This window comes from Rhinatrema bivittatum, chromosome 4, assembly GCF_901001135.1.
Source record: "Rhinatrema bivittatum chromosome 4, aRhiBiv1.1, whole genome shotgun sequence".
In the NCBI taxonomy this organism is placed as follows: Eukaryota; Metazoa; Chordata; class Amphibia; order Gymnophiona; family Rhinatrematidae; genus Rhinatrema; species Rhinatrema bivittatum.
The window spans coordinates 224496345-224518711 of NC_042618.1; the positions used below are offsets into that span (position 1 = coordinate 224496345).

Consider the following 22367-nt stretch of genomic DNA (forward strand, 5'->3'; position numbering starts at 1 on the left):
CTGGTTGGTTGGAGGGTTAGATTCGGGCAGATATACCCTAACTCTCCCTTTTCTCTTATGCGACATAGCAAAAGATTTTTAGGTAAAAATCCTTAAGCAGCACAGAACAACCGGAAGTAGCTTCCTTTCAGGCAGCCCTGTTGGATCTGCCCCCTAGAGGCCTTTTCTGATACATGGGAAGATGTAGACACCGACTTATCCACTGAGGATATTTTGTCAGAATCATCTCCTCCGGAGGAAAGGAGAAAATCTCCCCAAGAAGACCTCTCCTTTTCCAATTTTATTAGGGAGATATCAGAGAAATTCCCTTTGCTCTTATTACGGAGGAGAACACAAGGCACAAAACATTGGAAGTTCTCCAATTTGTTGATGCTCCAAAGGAAGTCGTAGCAATCCCAGTACATGAGGTACTAGTAGATCTACAGCATCATCTCTGGGAGCACCCTTGTGCTGTTCAGCCAGTGAATAAAATAACAGATGCAACATATCTGGTCCAACACATCTCTGGATTCCAGAAACCACAACTACCCCATCAGTCAGTGGTAGTTGAATCTGCTCAAAAGAAATCCAGAAGGCTTCGACCACACTCTTCCACACCTCCTGGTAAAGATCAAAAATTCCTGGATGTATTAGGTCACAAAATGTTTCAAGGTTCCATGCTAGTGTCAAGAATAGCTGCAGAGTCTTGGCGCCCTTCCTTGTCCAGGCAATAATGTGCTGCAAATGTGTGAAGAGAGCTCCATGTTGCAGCTTTACAGATGTCAGCAATCGGTACTGAACGATCGTGACTACAGAGGTTGCCATGGCTCTCACTGAGTGCGCCTTCACTCGTCCCTGGAGGGGAAGGCCTGCTTTGTCATAGCAGAATTCAATACTGTCTGCTAGCCAGTTGGAGAGATTTTGTTTTCCCACTGCAACTCCTGGTTTGTTTTTATCGAAAGAAACAAAGAGTTGGGTGGATTTCCTATGGACTGCAGTGCGGTCTAGGTAAAATGCAAGTGCACGTTTACAGTCCAAGGTGTGTAAAACTCTCTCGCCCTGGTGAGAGTGTGGCCTTGGGAAAATGTGGGCAAAACTATAGATTGATTCAAGTGGAAGTCAGTAACCACCTTGGGAAGGAATTTAGGCTGAGTTCGGAGGACCACTCGGTCATGCAGGAACCTTGTATAGAGTGAATGTGACAAGTGCTTGTAATTCACTAACCCTTCGAGCAGATGTAATGGCTACTAGAAAGAGAACTTTCCATGTAAGAAATTTAACATCTCAGGAGTGCAGAGGCTCAAACGGAGAGCGCATGAGTCTTGTAAGTACTACATTTAGGGTCCCACTCAGTGACTGGTGGCCATAGAGGGGGCTTGAGTTGTAGTAGGCCCCTCATAAACCTACTCACAAGGGGTTGCGCTGTTACCAGGGCATCCCTAAATCCTTTGTGGTACGCTGAGATGGCACTCAGGTGTACCCTCACCAAGGAAGTCTGGAGGCCAGAGTCCGAAAGGTGCCAGAGATAGTCTAACAGAGATGGAGTGGGGCAGGAAAAAGGGCCAATCCGTCTTGAAGAATTTATTTCTATTGAGGCAATGAAGACACATCAGGCAGGATTCATGGCAGGCAGGAAAAGGGCCGACCACTCCCGTGGGTCCCCTTTTTATTGTACATACATTCAATAGCATACAATGTGTCATCACATCATTGGCTCCTCTCCCCATAGCATACAGACGTGTCACTACACTATTGGCTTGGCTCAGGGGGTGGGTACGGATCATTTCATTGGCTGCTGAATCCTATACCATAATGTGTCTGTCTTTATCCTGCATCTGACTATGTGGCAACTAGCTAACCTTTCAGGCAGTCAGGTTTAATTATAAGCTAGAGATTTACGTGACAGTCAGGTATCCTCTCCTTAGGTAGAGTGGTTTAAGCACTAGTGTTGCTTCATTCAGTGCAAAGGTCAGGGAGAAGGGAAGTTAGTGTTAAACCCTGACATGGCCTGCCGGCAAAGCTCATAATTCCCCACATCTCACCTTTTCTGTTTTTATTAAGCAGCACAATAAAGCTTTAGAACCCTACTGAAATCTGTTATGTCTTGGTATGGGCTGGAGATAGGGGAAGGGGGATATGGAGAGAAAAGCTGAGTCGGCGTGGTGTGCCAGCTGCCGCAGAGCTCCTGAATCTCCACATCACCCAGAGCTGGTGCAGCGTGGTGTGCCAACTGCTGCAGGGCTCAGGATTCCCTATTAAGCAGCATACAAGACATCTTTGTATCCGGGCTGAGAGCAAGGTTTTAGTATGGATATGAGGTTGGGTATGCACTGAATACAGCAGCACAGGCAAATAATTAAGACAATTACGGTCATTATAATAGAAATCACCCTTTTGAGACCAGAAATATCAGGGAGCCAGGACCATAGCCAGTCCCATGGAGAAGTTGGTATTCTGCCTGAAAGTGGTGCATCAGCAACCATGGTTTCTATCTGCTCTATGGTATGTGTGAGGTTTGCTTTATAAACTGATATGTACACACAGCAATGAGATTCAATTAATGCACAAACACAACCCTTTGAAGCTAAAATGGTGTCTAAGGCATAGCGGTTCTGTAATGCTACCTCTCTAATCTGAGAAACTTCTGTTGTGAGTAGTTTTAATGCATGGACTGTCTGATTAAATAGGGCAGTCGTCCAGTTAGCTAGGATGTGTAAGTCTCTAATTCATAGCTGTTCCCATTGGAGGAAACAGGCTTCTAGCTACCTGGGTTTCTGTATACTTATCTATGGGACTCTTGGTCGCCTCCCTTTGATTACGGAGTCTTGCTTTGGGTAAATTGTTGACTGCATAGTATGAGGGGAGGATGTAGCCTAGAGTGCATCTGCCTCTCCATCTGGGGGGAATGTGCATATATGCTCTATGCCCACATAACATCCAAATGTTCCCTATCTGGTTAGTGTACCAGTTACGGGGCTGTTTGACTTGTTGTACCATTGTGGCTACATACTCACACAAGCTAAATTGCCCGTCTGAGAATTTTTCTTTTCTATCGCACCTTTTTGGTTCTCCCACGGAACATCCTGAGATCAGCCAATTGCACATATAGTGGGTAAAGCTATGCAAGTATTCTGTGATATCTTTTTTGGGAATTCAGGGTATGCTGTTACATTAGAGTATGATCTGATCATGACTTCTTCTAATACAATGGTTCGGCTACAATATGGATATTTTCCCACCTGAAGCCCCTTCCCATCCCCTGTATCATAGTCCCAACAAAGAGCGGCAGTCTCTTGAATACGGCTGCCGATGGGTATTATGGTATTACCAACTGGAGAAGTAATGAAAACACCTCTCTGTAAAGGATAATTAGTCCATACTGTAAGGTTAAATGGTACAGCATGCATCAGTAGTTCTCCGCGGGCATGGGTTGGCATGTGTGTGCAAATCCAACAGTCTGTTCGATTCAACAGGTGTGAAAAGTTCTATGCATCGAGGATGTACATGTTGTCCTGCCAGAGTCCTTGTTCGGAAATCGCCATAGCTGGAGAAATAAGGCAAAGGAGGAGGGTGCAGAACACAATTGTTAATGAGTTGGCATTCAGGCAAGAAAAGGCGGCTAATAAGAAGTTCTCTGGAGTTTTCCCAAGGCCTTGTTGTTCCAAGAGTTGTGCAGATTGGTTGGATAGGGCCTTGATCTGTCCCCAGGTCATGTGGTGCTGCTTTTTGCGGGGAGTCCGGTCTCTGTCCTTCTGAGGGCCGTGGAGGCTCAGGGAGAAGTTGGGGATCGGGTCCTGTAGACCTGGACACCTTTCCATCTTTCCACGGCTTGATATAATGGCTTGGAACCCAAAGTGGACCTGTGGGAGCAAGGAGAGAAGCATATCCTCGTCCCCATGTTAAGGGAACGAGACCGTACCAGACAGGGTTAAACATTCTATACAAAACTGATGGCTGTGGGTGACTAACCCTAGTCCCATAATGATTACCCATGGCTGTGGTCTTATTTGAATTTGATATGTTTAGATGATTTAAAGTAAACAATACTTTGTTCAGCCAGTCCTGTTTAGTGGGAAGTCCAATGGCATTCCCTCCTTTTTGTTTGTGTTTGTCAGAGCTGTCTTAAGGGTATGATTGGCTCTCTCCACAATGGCTTGCCCTGTGGTGTTGTAGGGGATGCCAAATACGGTTTAATGTTCAGTTATTGACAAAATTCATGCAAAGGAATGGCTGCAGTAAGCAGAGCTATTATCAGTTTTCAGAACAGAGGGTAATCCCATTATCAAGAAAGTTTTTATGCAGTGATCAATTTTCATTCAGTAAAATAGCATACATGTAAATTAATCATGTAAAGGAAAAGTCATTAGTAGTAGGCAGAACCACAAACGACAAGTATTTTAGACATTACATTAAACATATGTTACACAAGACTGACACATATTCATTCATCCTGCAAATATTCATTTACACAAAACTGACACATATTCATAGTCTTCTTGACATCAAGACAGACAACAGATAACACATAATTTGAGTTCAAAATTCGTATCAAAAAGGTATCAAAAACAAAATTAGATCAAGGATCAAAAATCAAAAGGTGTCAGAAAAATGTTTGAAAAATGTTAAAATAAGCTGCAAAGTGTTCATCTTCACATCTCTCATGGCAGGGAAGGCTGTCAATCTGGAAAATATTAAAAACTGGCATACAGCAAAAAATTTACTAAGGTAAGGATTAAAGTGAAATTCTTACTTTTTTAACCTTGGAGAAATCAATTCTATTATTCAATTTAATAAAATCAATTTGGATTTGCAAGAAAAGGCTTGGGAGGGATTGCTTTAGATGTAGCAACCTCTATCAGTAAAAATTTTAAGGTTCAGAATTCTGTAAAAATTTGTGAAAAAGAAAATAAAACTGAAGTTTCCTTAAGACAGGAGGACTATAGACCTGAAAAATAAAAATTAGTATACAACAGAATTATTAAAATAATAATATAATATAACTGGTAGAATAGCATAGCGCCTCCTAGTGGAGGCACCATCATTACTTTATAGATTGCAACCTGGAATAATAAATTCAATCAATAATACTCTGAGCTTACTTTCAATGTGGAATATCAGAATACAATTTCTTCATATAATTATTAGAATAGGAAATTAAACACGCTGTTCGCTCAGCTCTGTCTGCTGCACGCTAAAGTGACTGTTATTACTATTAAATGTCCTTGTCAGTAACCTCAGTTCAGTATTAAAGAAGTTTGAAAGTATTAAAAAGATTAACAACAGAAAGACAGAGTGAGAGGAAGGGCTAGTGTAGGAATGCATTGAAGGTTGAGGGAAAAGATTTGGATCAGCAGGAGATCTGATCTGTGCCCCCCTTTGAAAGCTGCAACGCACAGTTGCAGCAGATAATTCAGGAATTGAGAGGTATAAAGTAAGTGTTGTGATAGAGAAATGTATCAGATATAACAGATAGGGAGAGAAACTGCAGTACTAAGTCCAGTTTTTTCTTTTCAAAAGTTCTCCCTCCCCCCATGAGTGGCAACCAAGAGTTAATAACAGAAAGACAGAGTAAGAGGGGGAGGAACAGTGTTTCTCAAAAGAAAATAAACAGAGGAGAGAACTTCATTCAATGAATTAATCCTTCAGTCTATAGGAACTGAAAAGCAGCCCTGTATATCATTAACTTAGTTAAGTATGCAAGAAGTGTACCAGCAAGTGATAACAATCTAGATAACATCAACCAGAGACAATGACTGGCAAGGACTTGCTGATCTCTTGTAGACAGATTCTATCTTAACTTACTTTGTCCTAAAGGGAAAATTACAGTAAAAATACAAGTTCTGTGCATTGGCAATGCAAGCAATTGCTATAAACTTAAATCTCAGAGAAATGAAGTCATTTTAAATGTGAGCCAATTTAACTTTGCAAAAGGGGAACATTTCACATGAAATTTACACAGTATACTGCTCAAGTTTCAGTACAGTTATAACATAAGGCTCTGCATACACTTTCTGTGGGGAAATGCAGACTTTCTGTAACTGAATATCAAAGACCAAGATAAACACTCCTTCCAGGTCTGCCCTGTCTGCTCAATTACTCGGTTTAATCTGGTCTGCAATAGGTCATTGTACTGTCTTATTAAATCATTTCTTTCATATCGATACTGTCTTTGTTTGTAACGCCACTGTGATATCAGGAATGTTGCTGCCTGGCCCAAGGTCTTATATGCTAATTTCTTTGAAGACCTGGGGGCATAGTTACTGCTTATGGCACTCCGGGCGGTATTCAATTCTATTGCTGTCAGGGATTCCTCTATCAACCCTCGGGTGTAAGAGGAGTGAAATCCCTGCCTCTTTGATACTTGTGCAGAGTTCTCTAAGAACACTGTAGGGAAGGGCGGACCAACTATATTCTGTCCCACCTAGTTCTTTGGTCCTTTCTGTAATGGGAGAGGCTTGAATCCCTTCCAATAATTCCTCCCTTATGAGATTTTCATTCACTTGCTCTAGGTGAAATCCCATGCTGAGCGTGGCACATAAATTGATACCGGGAGCAGCGGTTTGAGATGGTAATTTACCTGGACAAATCGGTGATGCAGAATCAATGACTGTCTCAGGCAATGGCAACTGGGGGTACAGGGAGTTGGTGGTTGGTGGGGGAAGGGCTTGCGGGTAAGGTGGAGGGAGGCTAGCTTCTCTGATTTCAGTGTCTTTAGTTTCCTGGGGTTTTTCCTCTGAGGTGGACGCAGAGGAAGTCACAGGAGCCATGGTAGGGGACGGTGCCTTGTGAGTGTGTGTCCCCAGATGTTCTATTTCATATTCTGTCCCCCCTAGTTCATTGGTCCTCTCTGTGATGGGAAAGGCTTGAAGTCCTTCTAATAGTTCTTTTCCTGTAAGGTTTCCTTTTTGCTGTTCCTGGTGAAACCCTATGCACAGGCCAGGTTGTGGCTTAATTGTGCTTAAGGGCTGTTTTTCTAAAGAAGGCGGGGAGGTGTGAATGGGCTGTGTCATGGGTGTGGGTATGGGGAGCTGCGGATACAGAGAATTTGCTGTCTCTGAGGGAGTTTGTGGATAAGGTGGGGGAAGGGTATGTGGATTGAGTGTACTGATGGGCGGTCTGCCTGCTTCTTTACTGTCTGCTTCTAAGGGCACATGAACTGGAGATGGTGCCTTGAGACTTTTTGTCCCTATGTGTTCTAGGGCCTCTGTGCATTTTTGCCAGAGTAATAATTGCCTTATGGGGGCTCTTGGGAGCGTATGAAGACTGTTGCCTATCTTGATCCAATCTTGGATGTCCAGAGTTCCCGCCTCTGGATAAAATGGGCAACGGCAAGCTATTTCACCTATCAATTCTTCTAAATCCCCTAGCCTGACTTGTGCTATTTTTCCCCTGGTGATGAAATAATGATTCTTAATTATTTTCTGCAGCTTTCTAGCATGACACGTCTGCTTAGCTGACAGTTTTCCCCCCATACTCACGATTGTTGGGAGCAGACTTGCTGAAAAATTACTTACGCTTGCGGGAGCACGTCTGCTGTTGCGGTAGCTACCTAGGCTGTTCCAGCCGAGTGAGCAGGGGCTATCACGGCGCGGGTCACCAGATATTGAGGCAATGAAGACACATCAGGCAGGATTCATGGCAGGCAGGAAAAGGGCCGACCACTCCCGTGGGTCCCCTTTTTATTGTACATACATTCAATAGCATACAATGTGTCATCACATCATTGGCTCCTCTCCCCATAGCATACAGACGTGTCACTACACTATTGGCTTGGCTCAGGGGGTGTGTACGGATCATTTCATTGGCTGCTGAATCCTATACCATAATGTGTCTGTCTTTATCCTGCATCTGACTACGTGGCAACTAGCTATCCTTTCAGGCAGTCAGGTTTAATTATAAGCTAGAGATTTACGTGACAGTCAGGTATCCTCTCCTTAGGCAGAGAGGTTTAAGCACTAGTGTTGCTTCATTCAGTGCAAAGGTCAGGGAGAAGGGAAGTTAGTGTTAAACCCTGACATGGCCTGCCGGCAAAGCTCATAATTCCCCACAATTTCCAGTATAATCCCAACTCCTTCCACATCCATCTGCTGTGATTTTCGGGCTGCCTCATTTTTACCAACAGTACACCAGTTGTTGTGCCTGTTGCACAAGTTGTATGCTATTGGTCCCAGTTAAATGAGTCAGCCTGTAGTTTGCTAATCACCCACATGTGAGGACTACCATCCTGCTTCTCCTGGGAGAAAGCAGAGTTGCTTACCTGTAACAGGAGTTTTCCCAGGACAGCAGGATGTAGTCCTCACGAAACCCACCTGCCACCCCACGGAGTTGGGTCCAAAATGTTTTATTATTTTATTTTTTCGCTCTCACCTTTTGCTACAAACGAGACTGAAAGGAGACCCCTGTGGCTCGAGGGATCATGGCATGCTGGGCATGCTTAATGTGCCAGTCAAAAGTTCTAGAAACTTTGACAGAAAAGTTTTCCGTGATAGGGCTCCGTCCAGTGACGTCACACACATGTGAGGACTACATCCTACTGTCCTGGGAGAACACCTGTTACAGGTAAGCAACTCTGCTCTCTCACACACATACATATACACAGGCAGTCTCACTTTCATGCACACAGGTAGTCCCTCACCCTTTCTGGCACACAGAGGTAGTCCCTTACTCTCACTTACACAGAGGCAATCTCACACATACACACACACACATACACACACGCACAGGCAGTCTCTCACACACAGACATACTTTACACTTTTCTCTCTTCTTTGACCACCACCAGCTGCTGGGAAACCACTGGCAGCCTGCAGGGCCTCTTCCTTGGTTGCTGACTGGACAAAAAAAATCAGCGGCCCTCACAAAACCTCTTCTGTCACCTGCTGGACCTCTTCTGCTCCGCCTGTGGCTGGAGAGTAGGGGCTCCATGGAAGAGACTTTGGGCACAGGCTCCGTGTGCCCTATGCTAACGATGCCTCTGGTAATAGGTGTCCTCTAAAGACATCAGTCTATCAATCATTAGAAATTCTCTTGCCTCCCCCTCTGGCATTGTTCTCCCCTAGGCAAAGCTGTGTTATTAGAACAAGGGGACTGCAGGAGCAGTGAAAATCCTGCACAGTTACAGACAGGCCTTTAAGCCTTCCCTGAAAGTTCAGAAATGATTGCTTGTTTAGCATAAAGTACAGTTGTGTGACCCACTTGTGTGGCTGAACTGCTTTCTTCAGAGAATACCTGTTACAGGAAGCACATTTACTTTCTGAAATTTAAAGTGAGATTATAGTATATATTAAGATCAAATAAATATATTGCATGCCTGGAGCCTTCTTCCTACTTAGAAAGAGTAAAGCATAATACTGAGTCCAACAACTTCTGTTTCTAGACTAAATTAAATCATATTTGATTTTATTTTGGTAGGATTTTTTAAAAAATGTATCCTTCACCTTTTTGCTCATAAATCTTATTGCAAAGGCCATTGGGTGTTCTTGTTATCCAGAGGCAGTAACTTAGGGTAGCTGTTTGTTTGTAGATAGACCACTCATACATACTACACACAGTTAGCTGTTTTCTTTATTTTTAGCTTGTTCCACGGGAGTGGGAGGGGAGCAGTGCTACCCAATAGGATACAAGATTGGCTGTCCTGGCTGTAACTCAACCTTTTGCAAACAATGATCCCCAGCTCAGCACTGTTAATCAGTAACATGTAGCCTCTCTATAATGTAAATAAAAACTTGTGTAAGTTGTAAAGTTAGATTATAAAATTATTACTTTGCTGTAGCAATACTAATTATAGCGGCTGAATAATAATTCTATAATCTAACTAATTGGCATTCATTGCATTTATCTCAGAGAATTCAATACTGTGCAGGTCATGCCAGGATTTGAAATATGAATTCAAGGTTTAAAAGGATGTCACAAGCTTATGCTTTATACATCTGGCTAGATTTTTTGTAGTTTTGCTTTATTTTGACCTACTATGTTCTTCTGATTTGTTCCATAGCCTGATTCAGAAGTGGCCAGTGCTGGCATGAAACTGGAAGCCTACTTTGAAGAGCTTCTTTTAAATCTTTACCCAGAACGAAAATTTCCTCAAATTGGGCCTTTTAGAAGTGAAAGAGAAGACTCCCAAATGAGTGAAGATTCAGATGATGATTTTGTAGTACCTAGAAAAAAAAGCGTTTCAAAGGGGATGACCGGCTGCTGTTCAAATAAGACACTTCATCACGTGTACTCCTACTATATTATCGTTTTATATTAAAAAGCCTATCACAGAAAAGGAGATTTGGAACTACTAATTTATTGTTCTGCAAATGTGTACTGCCAGTCATCTTGAGCCTTTGCAGGGAAAGCCAGCAAGAATGGCAATGTGGTAGCATCTTCCATACCTTTCCAAGAAATAAAATCTAAAACTGTAGCCCCCTGCAACAGGTGCTTGATTTCTGGTCTCAGGAACGCAGAGGAGCAGAATTTTGAGGAGCATCCATTTCAAGATGTACCTACTATGAAAACTGATATGGATTTTACTGTGATATTAACTGACTTATCCCCAGAAAGCATGTGGATGTCTCCCCAGTACTCTTATGTTTAAGTCATGGAGGCTAAATTGATATGCTACAGCATCACAGGAAATGTAATCTCCCTCTGGAAAAAAAATTATGATTTAAACTCACATGAACTTAATGGACTGTAAAGGGTTTAAATGGATGGTATTGCAAATATAGGAGAAAATGTGTTCTTTTGTTTCTTAGCTGCTGTCTGATTTGAGTCTATCCACTTCAAAACCCACAGCATTTTTCTTTCGATAGAGCTGCTACTGATTACATGCTTATTTAAAGTTAAAAAAATTACTTTGATATTTATCTTTTCTTTGCTGGCACTGCAACAAGCTGTGATTCTGCCTTTCAACATGAGGTGTATTGACAGTTTGGTTATGAGACACGATAATACAAAGTCACTTCTTCTAAGTGACTGTTAATAATACACAGAATATTGATAATACCAATTGGATGCCACCATGGAGTGATGAGTTATGCCATGCCAGATCTATCATCTTGTACCCCTTTTTAATAATGTTTCTCCATAAAAAGTGTCTTACAGCTTTACTTTTAAATTCAGAATCTGGTGCCTGATGAGTGCTGCTGTTAATACTGTTGCTAAAGCAGTGTTCCTAAACACAATATTTGACTTGTCATAGTCTAAAAGAAGTATTAGTTCTATCAGGAATGATAAAATGGGACATTACAATTAGAGATTTGGTTACATCTGTGATATAGTACAAAAGATAGTTCAGTCCTGTTTCTGCTATTGGATTATCTTGCTGAGTTCTTGCTGACCCAAGTCAGCATTACATTAATTTTCATATCTATGTTGCTGCATAAAGTTCAAAACAAACATCAACCAATGAAGGGGACACAACTGTCCAGTTTTCATGAGATTTGAAAAAGTGCAAAGACAAATGTAATGAATGTAAGTATGTGGGTGGTAATGAAGGATGATAGGTTAACAAGATTTGTTATCTTTGCGAGCCTTTCAAATTAATAATTCTAACAATGGCCCTTTAAGAGTAATTTAGTGATTGCTTCCCTGTAAGTTGTCCACCTTTTAAGAACAGTAGTTTTCAACTCTGGTCCTTGTTTCTCCTGAAACAGAATAACCAAACTCTCCAAATTTAGTGCATGATGTACCAAGTTTTCTTTTTCCCATAGACGCAGAATGGGAGAAAAGCCTTAATAAATCAAGCCCTTAACTTTATTTTATTTTTTGGGGATACATTTCTACAGATACATCTCATGCATGTTAATTGAGTATCCTGAAAACCAGAAGTGTTCAGAAGACTCAAAAGAACCAGAATTTGGTACCATTGATTTTAAAATAATATGCCAGAACATAAATCTGTTTCATATATCCAGAAATCCACGAAATTATGTTGAGTGGTGAAGTTCCACTTAACTCTTATGTCTTTTCAGATCTACCAAAATTGCATAAGAGATTTTATCAGTAGAAGTATTTGTATACATTGTTTTGACTGTTGATCTCTGAAAGGTGGTGTCTTGATTTATGTTTTTGCTGTACCAGATTGAAAATGGCAACATTGTAATTATTCATGATATAACAAGACATAAAAGATTTTCTGTCATTTAGAGGAGCTAAAGAAAGGAGAATGTAAATAGTCCATTCTTGTTTGTAGTTAGAATGCAAAATTAGCATACCATACAGTCCAATGGGGTCATTTTGAAATAATATTTTTGTCATATACAAATGCCTACTTAATGGATTTAAGAAAATTGTGCACATAACACGCATTTTCAACAAGAGCTGGATTATCACTAGCAGGTACAGATATTTTGTTGCCATACTACATCAGCTACTTATTTTTTGATAGATGATATATATTTTTACAAGTTTATATAATAGAGGACTAGTCTGTTTCATGCTACTTGAGTAGAGATTACAGTCCAGTCTGCTTTTCTAAGGCATTAATTTATTTTGTTTTGGATTTACATGGGTACTTGCAATACCTATGGCTCTCTTCCAGCTTAAAACCTAGTTTATGTATATTGTCTGTGTCAATTTTACACAGCAGTCATAAGAACATATTTTTGACCACATGGATAATGCAGTATGATTTAAGTTTCCACTATATCAAGAAACCCAAACTACTGTTGCTGCCATAAGAATCTATACTGTCAAGAATTTAAGTGTAATCTGTAATACCTTCCTGCTAGAACAGAGAATTCATTTGTAATTTGGGTTGTTGCAGTAAAATACCCCTAATCTTAACTGACTTTTCAGACCAGAAAACATGTAATGAGAAACCAAGCTCAGCAGGTCAGCAGACAAGTTACTGATTATGACCTTTATTATAGAATTAAAATTTTTTTTAGTTTAACATGAACGTGGGGTTTAAGTACATGCTTTATTGTAATTTCCACTCCAAAGTCTATTTCAACTAGATTATTGTGACAAATATATCTCAAAGCTTTTTGCCTGGTGTGTCAGGCCTCACACACCAAGAAGCTGATGCACACCCAGATTATTATTTTTAACTCCCAATGCAGTGAGCTAATGCTATGCCAATACTTCAGGAGTTTAAAAAAAAAAAAGTGCCAAAATGTTAAAATGTGCATTCATGTCAGGCTGAACACACATTTTAATTCAGGAATTGGGGGGGGGGGGGGGCTGACCCTAATTGGCATTGTATAAGAGGCAGCAGCCATTGCCGCCACTTAGCCAGATAAATACTGATTTATTCATTCTCTAGGGGTGACACGTGCTAGATAGTCGGATAAGTATTAATTTATCTGGCTATTTTGCAGCTGCTTCTTGCTGACAGATAGCCAAATAGATATTGCTTTATCTTTCTAAGTGGCGGCTGCTGAGAGTTCCAGACTTCTTTTTGTTTTGTTTTTTTGTTTCTTTTACATGTTTTAGCTTTTTTAGTATTTTCATAGTGTTGGAAACCTACCTCTAGCCCTGACCCAGGAGTTGTTTCCAGCATTAAATATGGTGCACTGATCTGATGCAGTCTCTCTACATCAGGGAGTTCTGCTTAATGCCTTCATTTGTATGGGATTTCCAATCAAGGGCACTAAGCAGTACTCCTAAGGAACACACGTTTTCTTCATGCAAAACTTTGTGCATTGGGAGTAAGTTTTGCGCTCAGAGAATGCACACGCAAGTGCAGGCAAAAAGGTGCTTTCAACTGAATGCACCTTTCTGTGTCAGTCTGCAAAACTTGTTAGTTTTCAGTAGACGATAAAAAAAAAAAAACGTATTCTTTTTCCTCCTGACCTAATCCATACCGTGGCAGCAGCTAAATTATAGTTCATCATCAGTTTGAATACAAAAATAGATGTAGATAAATATGGAAAAATGGTTGGGAAAAGACTGTAATATTAGACATCTAGATTATCACTTAAAAGGGAAGAGTCTGTAGTCATTCTCTTCCCACCCTTCACTACCTTTTGTGCTTTGCCACCTTTTAAAATATCTTTTCTGATAAAAAGTTCACACTTCCATAATAATGCTTATTTCATCCTAGTTTTCTCTGAGCCCCAACCTCAGTCTTGATGATGAGACTGATACAATAGGAAGCAGCAAATCCATTAACCTGCTTGAACAGAAAGTGCCTTGTCATTTGAGAGAATAGCATGTGCAGTGCCTAATTTATCCTGCCCCTTGTCTTTCAAATTAAAATAGATTGTTCAGCTCAGTGTTTGTTCATTCTGCTTGTGACCTTGTAAGAATATAAATTGGTTATTGTCTGCTGTACGGGGGAAAAGAGAACAGCCAAAAGTGAATAAGCCATTGTTGCAGTGCAGTAACAGAGGGATATAAGGTGATTTTTTTATTCTAGAAAATTGGGCTAGTAATGCCTGCAAGTCTTAGAGCAAGAACCTATATGAAATCTAAGTCTCTATCTGAATCACTTTAACATAATAGACAATATTTATCCTTTTGTATATGTCACTAGCAGAAATGGTGATTGTGAAATCCACAGATAAATATTGTTTTGTTCATTCTCAGTTGATAAGCAGGCAGAAGTGATGTCATTGGATGGTGCTGACACAGACCCAGCTCTGAGCTTAGTAAACATCTTACTGAGGATACAAAGGTGTTCCCATGCACAATTGCTGCCTTTTGAGCCCCTCAGTCTTTCCTTATCGGAGCTACCTTATATGCATGTTCCCAGTCTGTCTCTCAAAATTTGTTGTCAGCTGATACTTTGGCTTAATTCTGCCTTGTTGCATTTTTTTTTTGTTGTTTTTGCCACTGCCTCACCAGCCCCTTACAGAAATTTTCAATCCTACAAAATAAAATAATGGAAAAGCTCAAGAAGATTGCAGTCCATGGTTTCAAGGCCTGCATTTGTGGATGCTAGTTATCCATTACAAATAAACTTTCTATCTGCTATTGCTACCAAGACCCAGATCATGATGCCTCCAAATGCTACAGTTGTGGTAAAATGTTCTGATGGCACAATACTGTGCCTGAAAAATGGAGGCCTTCTGAAAGGCACCTCTAGATAGGACTCCAAAGCCACAGTGCAAGGTAGGGCAGTGGAACCATTCCTCTTCTTGAAGCGAGACATTGACGGACTCTCAGCGCAAGAAGTCAAGATGGAATGATTCTTGCCCACAAGTCCAAGAAGGCTTCACCACCACCCCCCTGGCACAGATTCCCAGATCTGTCATAAGATCAGGTTGAGCATGGCTTAGAGAGAGGCACCAATGAGGCTCAAGGGATCTCCTTCTATGGCTGTCTCCCTTGGAGACATCGGTGCAGGCTCTGCCAGAACAGAATCAACCTCAACTTCAAAGCAAGAGGTTACATCTTCTGTGCAGATGCCATCTTTCATGGTATGGAAGATCCCTATGATGCCAAGCCACCTTTTCTATCCAGATCTGATAGAGACTAGGGCACTGTCAGTTTCATCAGCAATGAAGTGCCTCTGTGCATAAGCCCAAAAACACTATGGCGAGACTGATCAGAACCGGCATTGGCCATCAAGAAATATCAGCGTAACCAGATGCTGTCCATCAATGACGGGAAGGAGCAATACCTGAGAACAGATTTCTTTGAGCTGCTTCAGTTTTTTTTCCACCTTGCAGTGGGTTCTGCATTCATTCCTGTGCTTAGGATCCTCAAGGATCTGCAGTGTTGTATCAAATCCCAACATTGTCTTTGGGTACCCAAACACTTGACCTGAATTATAAGCTCCAGGTTTCCCCAGGCTTTGGAATAGTCCAGCTACTGCACCAAATTATGGTGGTAGAGTTGGTATTGAATAATGCAAATCACACCTGATATCACTATAACATGCCTCCTGGGAAAGATCCAAAATCATTGGATGGATTTGAGGGAAAAGGTCTTCCAAGGATCCATACTTAGCATGTGGATCATGGCTTATCAGCTGTACATGATTGAGTATTACATGTGTGTGTGTGTGCAAAAGCTGAAGCCTTTGATGGAATCATCAGACTCAGGACAGGCAGTTTAAAATGTGGAGGAATCTGAAAAGCATCTTATTTTGCCCCATGTATGAAGCTTTTGACACCGTGGCCAGGACTTTGACTACTTCCATTGAAGCTTGAAGGCTCATGTGGTTGCATGCAAGTGGCCTTCATGAAGTTGTGCATGATTGTGTTGTGGTTGTACCCTGTACAGGGAATAACGTGTTCTATGGTGAGCTACATGAGCATCAATTCACCTTGCAGTCAATAACAGCAGCCAAGGACCAGCTGGCCTGAACTAAAGGCAACATTTTTCCTTCAAATATCCGTTCTTCCAACAACATCCCTTCTGCTAAGTAGAAGGTATCATCAGGCTCCTTCTATTCTCCCAGCAATAGCCTCCCACAAGAGGTTGGCAGAGGAAAAGGAGTTAGCCTAAGGCATAATCACAATCTAAGCCTGGGATTAGTTTTTGATATCCTTGAGGCCTGCTACTTGAAGGGAGGGATCCAAGCAGAATGGATCCATATTACTGATGACAGGTGACTCCTGAAAATTGTAGAGTATGGCTATCACTTATGCTTCTCACCTTCCTCCAAAGGATTTCAATCTTCAGTGTTGACCCATCTCATTCTGTCCAGCTGCAACTTGTTTTTTCACAAGAGTGTGCCCAAGAGTTGTATTCCCAGTATTTTCTGATCCCCAAGAAGACAGGTGTATTGAGGCATATCCTGGACTTAAGAAAGCTGAACAGATTGTTGGTTTGAGAGAGGTTCAAGATGAACACCCTCCAGACCTTCCCTTCATTCAACCAAGGGACTGGATGTGCACTGTGGATCTGAAAGATGTTTATGTGCACATTCCCATTCACCCAGTCCATTGAAGTTTCCTCAGGTTTGTGGTGAAAGATATGTATTACCATTTCAAGGTGCTTCCTTTTGGCCTTTCTGTGGCCCCCGAGCACATTCACAAAATGTCTTGCAGTAGTGGCTGCACAACTTTGTTGGCAAGGATTCTGCATATTCCCATACCTGGGCAATACATTGGTGACTGGTCCATCTCGGAGAGGAGTTCTGGAGTCCCTCAAGAAAGTCATCCAGCTTCTCTATTTCCTGAGTTTCTTGGTCAACTTTTCCGAGTCCAACTTGGTCCCATCTCAAAGGATAAAGTGTTTCGCCCTGTCAAAAGACCCACATTGCTGATGGAACAGGTAAAGTCTCTTCTATATCAGGACCAAGCATCAGTAGAGTTGTCCTGATTCTTCTTAGACATACAGCTTCAGCAGTGCATATAGTTCCTCTTGACTTGTCTGAGCATGTGGGGCCTACATTAAGCCTCTGAAGCCAGTGGAATCAGTCCTATCAACCATTATGCCACGAAATCGCTGTAAGCCCTCCAATAGTGGATGAACCCGAAAGTTCTAACTGGGGTCCCTATATGTCCCAACATTTCAAGTGACTCTACTGTCAGCTCAGTCAAGGGGTGGGGAGCACACACCAGTGCTGTGAGGGCCCAAGAGTCATGGTCCCTTGTGGAGAGTCATCTGCAATAACCTTCTGGAGCTTCGAGCCGTCTGTTATGCTTCAAGGCAGGGATGGCCAACACTGATCCTCAAGCTACAAATAGGTCTAGTTTTCTGGATTTCCACAATGAATATGCACTGCCTCCATTTTTTTTTTTTTTTTTTTTTGCAACTCTATCACATGCATATTCATTGTGAATATCCTATAAACCAGACCGGACTGGAGCTGGCCTACTCTACTTCAAGGGCTAGAGAATCAGGATCCAGACATAAATAGGGAGGCACAGGATCATATGCCTCTATGAGGAGGCCCTCAAATTTAGTCATGGGCCAGCCATCACAATGCCCCTGTCTAAGTGACCTACCTTCCAGAAATCTAGAATATGTTTCAAACTGCCTCAGTAGAGTGCTACAACAGCACAAGTGGTCTTTGGTCAAGATTTGCGGACAACATGTTCAGTCACTGAGGAATGCTGGTGATCAACCTTTTATCTCAGAGGATATTAGGAAGGTTGAGAGTTCTGCTTCATTCATCTGAGCAGCCACAAATTAGCTCCTGATGCTTTTGTGTTAGACTGGAGCATTCCAATCTAGCTGTGTACCTACCAATTCCTCTCATTGCCAGGACTGTCCAGAAGGCCCTTCATGACAAGGCAAGTTTAAGCCTCATAGCACCAGTTTGACCATGACAGGTATTCTGTTCATATCTCTTTCATCTATCAATTCAGTCTTTGATTTCATTAGGATGGTCTCCAATTCTTATCACAAAGGAGAATGGCAGACTTTGCCATCCAAACCTGCCATTGCTGGCGTCTATGGTCTGGATGCTAAATTTTCAGTATTCTTACTCCTTCCTAAGGAGGTGGAAGACATGCTGATTTTGCTAGAAAGCCTTCTAGCAGAAGATTTATTTATTTAAGTAATCCTATAGTTTCAAGTGGAAGAGGTTTTCAACTTGGTGCGACACTAGCCAGCTGGATCCCTTCTCCTGTGGCCCAAGGGGATATGCTTCAATATCTATCCTCCTCAACCTCAGACCTTGCACCTCTTCTGTTAAAGTTCATCTCAACAACATTGCAGCATGTCAGCAGCAGGTGGAGGAAGCTGCATTCTCTCTCCACCCTTTACTATCAAAGTTCATGGTAGGACTGTGGCATTCCAAACCTCCATTGCCTTAGGACATCAGTGTGTTCCCAGCTCATCTCATGAAACCTTCCTCGAGTCTCTTGAGTCATGAAGACATTTCTCACCTGGAAAGCATTATTTCTTGTGGCTGTCACTTTGGCACAAGGAAGCAAATTGCAGGGTCTGATTCAATATTCACCATACCTGCAGTTTTTACACAGCAGACTTGTCCTGCAAACTCACCCTAAGTTCTTTCAAAAGTAGTGTCCGTGTTCCACATTAACCAAGCTATCATGCTGCAAATGTTCTTTTCAAGTCCAAGTGCACTCAAAGTAGAGTGGGTTCTCCACTTTTTGGATGCAAGAGAGCCCTAGCAAATTACCTGAAAAGGTCTCAACCTCACCATCAAGCTCTTCAGCTATTTGTGTCCATTGATCCCAATAGATTGAGAAGGGCAGTTGCCAAAAGAATTTTGTCTAGTTGGCTAACTGTATAACTCACTGGTTTGCGCTGGCTTACAGATTACAGACTTCTGTCAAGGACCATCAGGTGAGAGCTATGGTGACAGTGGCTTATATAGTCACTTGTATTGAAGACAACTGCAAAGCTGCTATTTGGTTGGTTGTTCATATCTTCATGTCCTACTACTATCTGGACAGCATGCCCCAGAGAGACAGTAAAGTTGGACAAGCAGTTCTGTACAGCCTGTTCACCCAGTAGTTCACTCATGGGTTCAGGTTGTCTTTTAAGTAATTGTTCAGTAATGCAACTCCCAGCTTTGGAGTCCCCATGTATTATGGTTGATTCATGCCTACTTGTCGACAGATAAAGCAAGTTTGCTGTAGACATGAATCAGCCATGCTTAACACCCACCTGCTTCCCTGAAGAGTTACTTGCTTTGCTAAAGCTTAAGCTCTGGAAGAGGCTGAGGGGCTCACCAAGGCAGCATGCATGTGCAGGAAAGACACAAATCTGGGTCTGTCAGAGATGTTTGCTTATGTCACCCACATGTTTTTGCTGATTCAGCCTGCTGTCTCTGGAGAATCCTGTTTATAGGTTAAAAAAAATTGCATATTTGTCCACTGAGTCCTTTTCAGTTAAAAAGAGTGAAAGAAGACCTAACTAACATAGTTACCTAGTTTATAAATGACAAAGAACAAGTGCTTGATATTAGAGTCTGGCAATATTTTTTAAACTTGAAACTGCCTGCATCTGAGTTGTAAGTGCTCCATTCATTTTACTAACTTTAGCAGTACCAGGATCACAGTTCATGGATTTCAATGTAAATACATGTCACTAGGGACCCTTGTTTTCAGTTTTATTTTGCCTGGGAATTTATCAGTGCAAAAAAGATATTTACCTGAAAACATAACTATTCATTTTTTTTCACCTGATTTTTCCCATTTTTTTTTTTTTTTTTATAAATACTGATAACTTCCCAAGAAAATTAAAACCTGAAAATGAAGGTCCCTGTAAGCTTGGTACACCAGTCACTGTGTGAACTAAGTGCATTATACACTTAGTAGTGCACATACAATTTTTTTTATTAAGTTTCTCTCCCTCATTGTACTTGACCCTTGTGCTCTCTGCCAGATAGCTTTTTCTGCTTCCCAGATTTCTCTCAAGCCTTCCATCTAACATAGATCACTAACCATAAACATGCTTATTTCTCCCCATTATCTCTTAATGTCAACCTTTTTTTTAACCCTCATCCAGAGGCAATAGCTGCAGCAATATCATTTATTCCAAACTTCAGGTAGGTCCTGTGGCTTGGAATGTTCAGTGGAAGTATTTGCTCTGCTGACATCGCAAGTCTTAGGGTGGCCAGTATTCCATCTGTGTAGAGGAAGTGGCCTGTGGACTCAGTTTATTAAATTTGTTGATGTTGGTTTGGGTGTTTTTAATCAGACAGAAGTTTGAAAACTACATTTTGCTGAACATAAAGATATCACTGTTATATGCTAAAGTGACAAAGTAATTTATTTTTCCAAAGACCACAGCAAGGAGTTGAAGGTTTTGAATGACAAAATGACTGTTCTAAATAGGTGATATTTCAGTTCAGTTTCTTAGATAGTTTGGAGGTTTATTTCTTTGTAAACTGTATATTTTCTGGTCTACTATTGCAATTCAGATAAATGAATATCATAAACAGCAATACATAAACCACTGGGTTTGTTGTAATTAGGGGAACTTGTCAATGTGACAGCTTAACATTTTTCAAAATTCAGTTTACATAGTGAATATTAATATGACATGCTGTCCTGTGTATACTGTGTGGTGTTTCAGTTGGAACTTGTGAATATGAACAATGTCCAGAATTATATTGGCTGGAGCATTTTATGAAGTGCATTACTGATCTATTAAATAAGATCATTTCACATTTTTTAGGGTGTCTGATAATCTGTTCTTTTAACTTTAATCCTTTTACGTTTTATTTTAGTTTTATTAGTTGACCGCTTTCTCATTGTCTGAGAATTTACTGTCTTTTTCACTCCATAAGACGCACCTGACCATAAGACGCACCTAGGATTCAGAGCAGGAAAATTTAAATAAATAATAATAATAATGGTGTGCTAAACCGGCTCTGTTCCTGGACGTCTGTGCGTCTTATGGAGCAAATTAGGAGAGGGCATAACATTTTTTTTGGTCCCCATTTCATTTTCAGGTCTGGGGAGGGCCATTTGTGTCCACAACCCGGATCAGAAAACGCTTATCGTTCTCTTTGTTGGGAAAAAAAACCAAACAAAAAACCCCATCCCAACCCTTTAAAGTTAATTAACTACAACCCCCCACCCTTCTGACCCCCCCCCCCCCCAAGACTTGCCAAAAGTCCCTGGTGGTCCAGCGGGAGTGATCTGCACCGACGGCCCCAAGTGCAGATCACCACTCCTGCTGGACCACCAGGGACTTTTGGCAAGTCTTGGGGGGGTCAGGAGGGTGGGGGGTTGTAATTAATTAGCTGGGGTTTTTTGTTTTGGGTTTTTTTTTTTATATTCACTCCATAAGACGCACAGACATCCCCCCCCCCCCCCCCCCTCCCCCCCTCACACACACACACACTTTTGGGGGAAAAAAAAGTGCGTCTTATGGAACGAAACATATGGTACATTTATTGTGGAATGATGCTTATATACCAAGCCATTTTTTTTCAGTTTCCATGCTAATACCTTTTTATTTTTGTAGTAACATTTTTTGTCTGTCAGCTTCTTCTTTTTGTCTTACAGCTGCATAGATATCTGCTACCAAAGCTAAAAATGAAGATATAATTTAGCTATATTTTAAAGGACGCTGCAGTAATGCTATCTGACTGAAAGGACATGCAGCAGCACTCCATGGTTGAGTCCCAAAAAAAAGTCTTGAATTTCTTTGGTGGTGGTGGATCAGAAGCAAAATATACTACTACCTGAATATATTCTGAAGATTGAAATTAAGATAACATGTTAAGGATGCCTTCTAGAAAACTAGCATCATGGCTTCAGTATTTCAAGCTGAATCAGTCTGTATTCGTGTGCCTAAAGAATTACGTATGGGGATACCTTCCATACTTAAGAGTACTTCTTGAAGAGAAACTGAACAATCTACACAACTCAATAAATGCTCAATATCAAATTTCATTGTTTAGAAACCCATAGCAGTTGTCTTTAAGAATCAGAAAATAGGTTTGACGTACAATTGTGTGCAAAAGCATAGGTACCTCTGCTCAAATTGTATTTTTCAGTGAATCTCTACACAGAAACAACCTCTACATGGTACAAAGTTAAACATTTTTCTACAATTTTTAATGCAAAATTGCTA

General features: G+C 41.2%; 1 protein-coding gene across 1 annotated transcript in view; it reads left to right on the forward strand.

Moving 5' to 3' along the window:
• TRIM24 (tripartite motif containing 24) overlaps positions 1-20955 on the forward strand; it is a 622654-nt gene extending 601699 nt beyond the window's left edge. The window contains 2 exon segments of the mRNA XM_029599765.1: positions 9973-10140; positions 10143-20955. Coding sequence (XP_029455625.1) covers positions 9973-10140; positions 10143-10184 — 210 coding nt within the window. The 3' untranslated portion in view covers positions 10185-20955.
• Positions 20956-22367: the final 1412 nt, after the last annotated feature.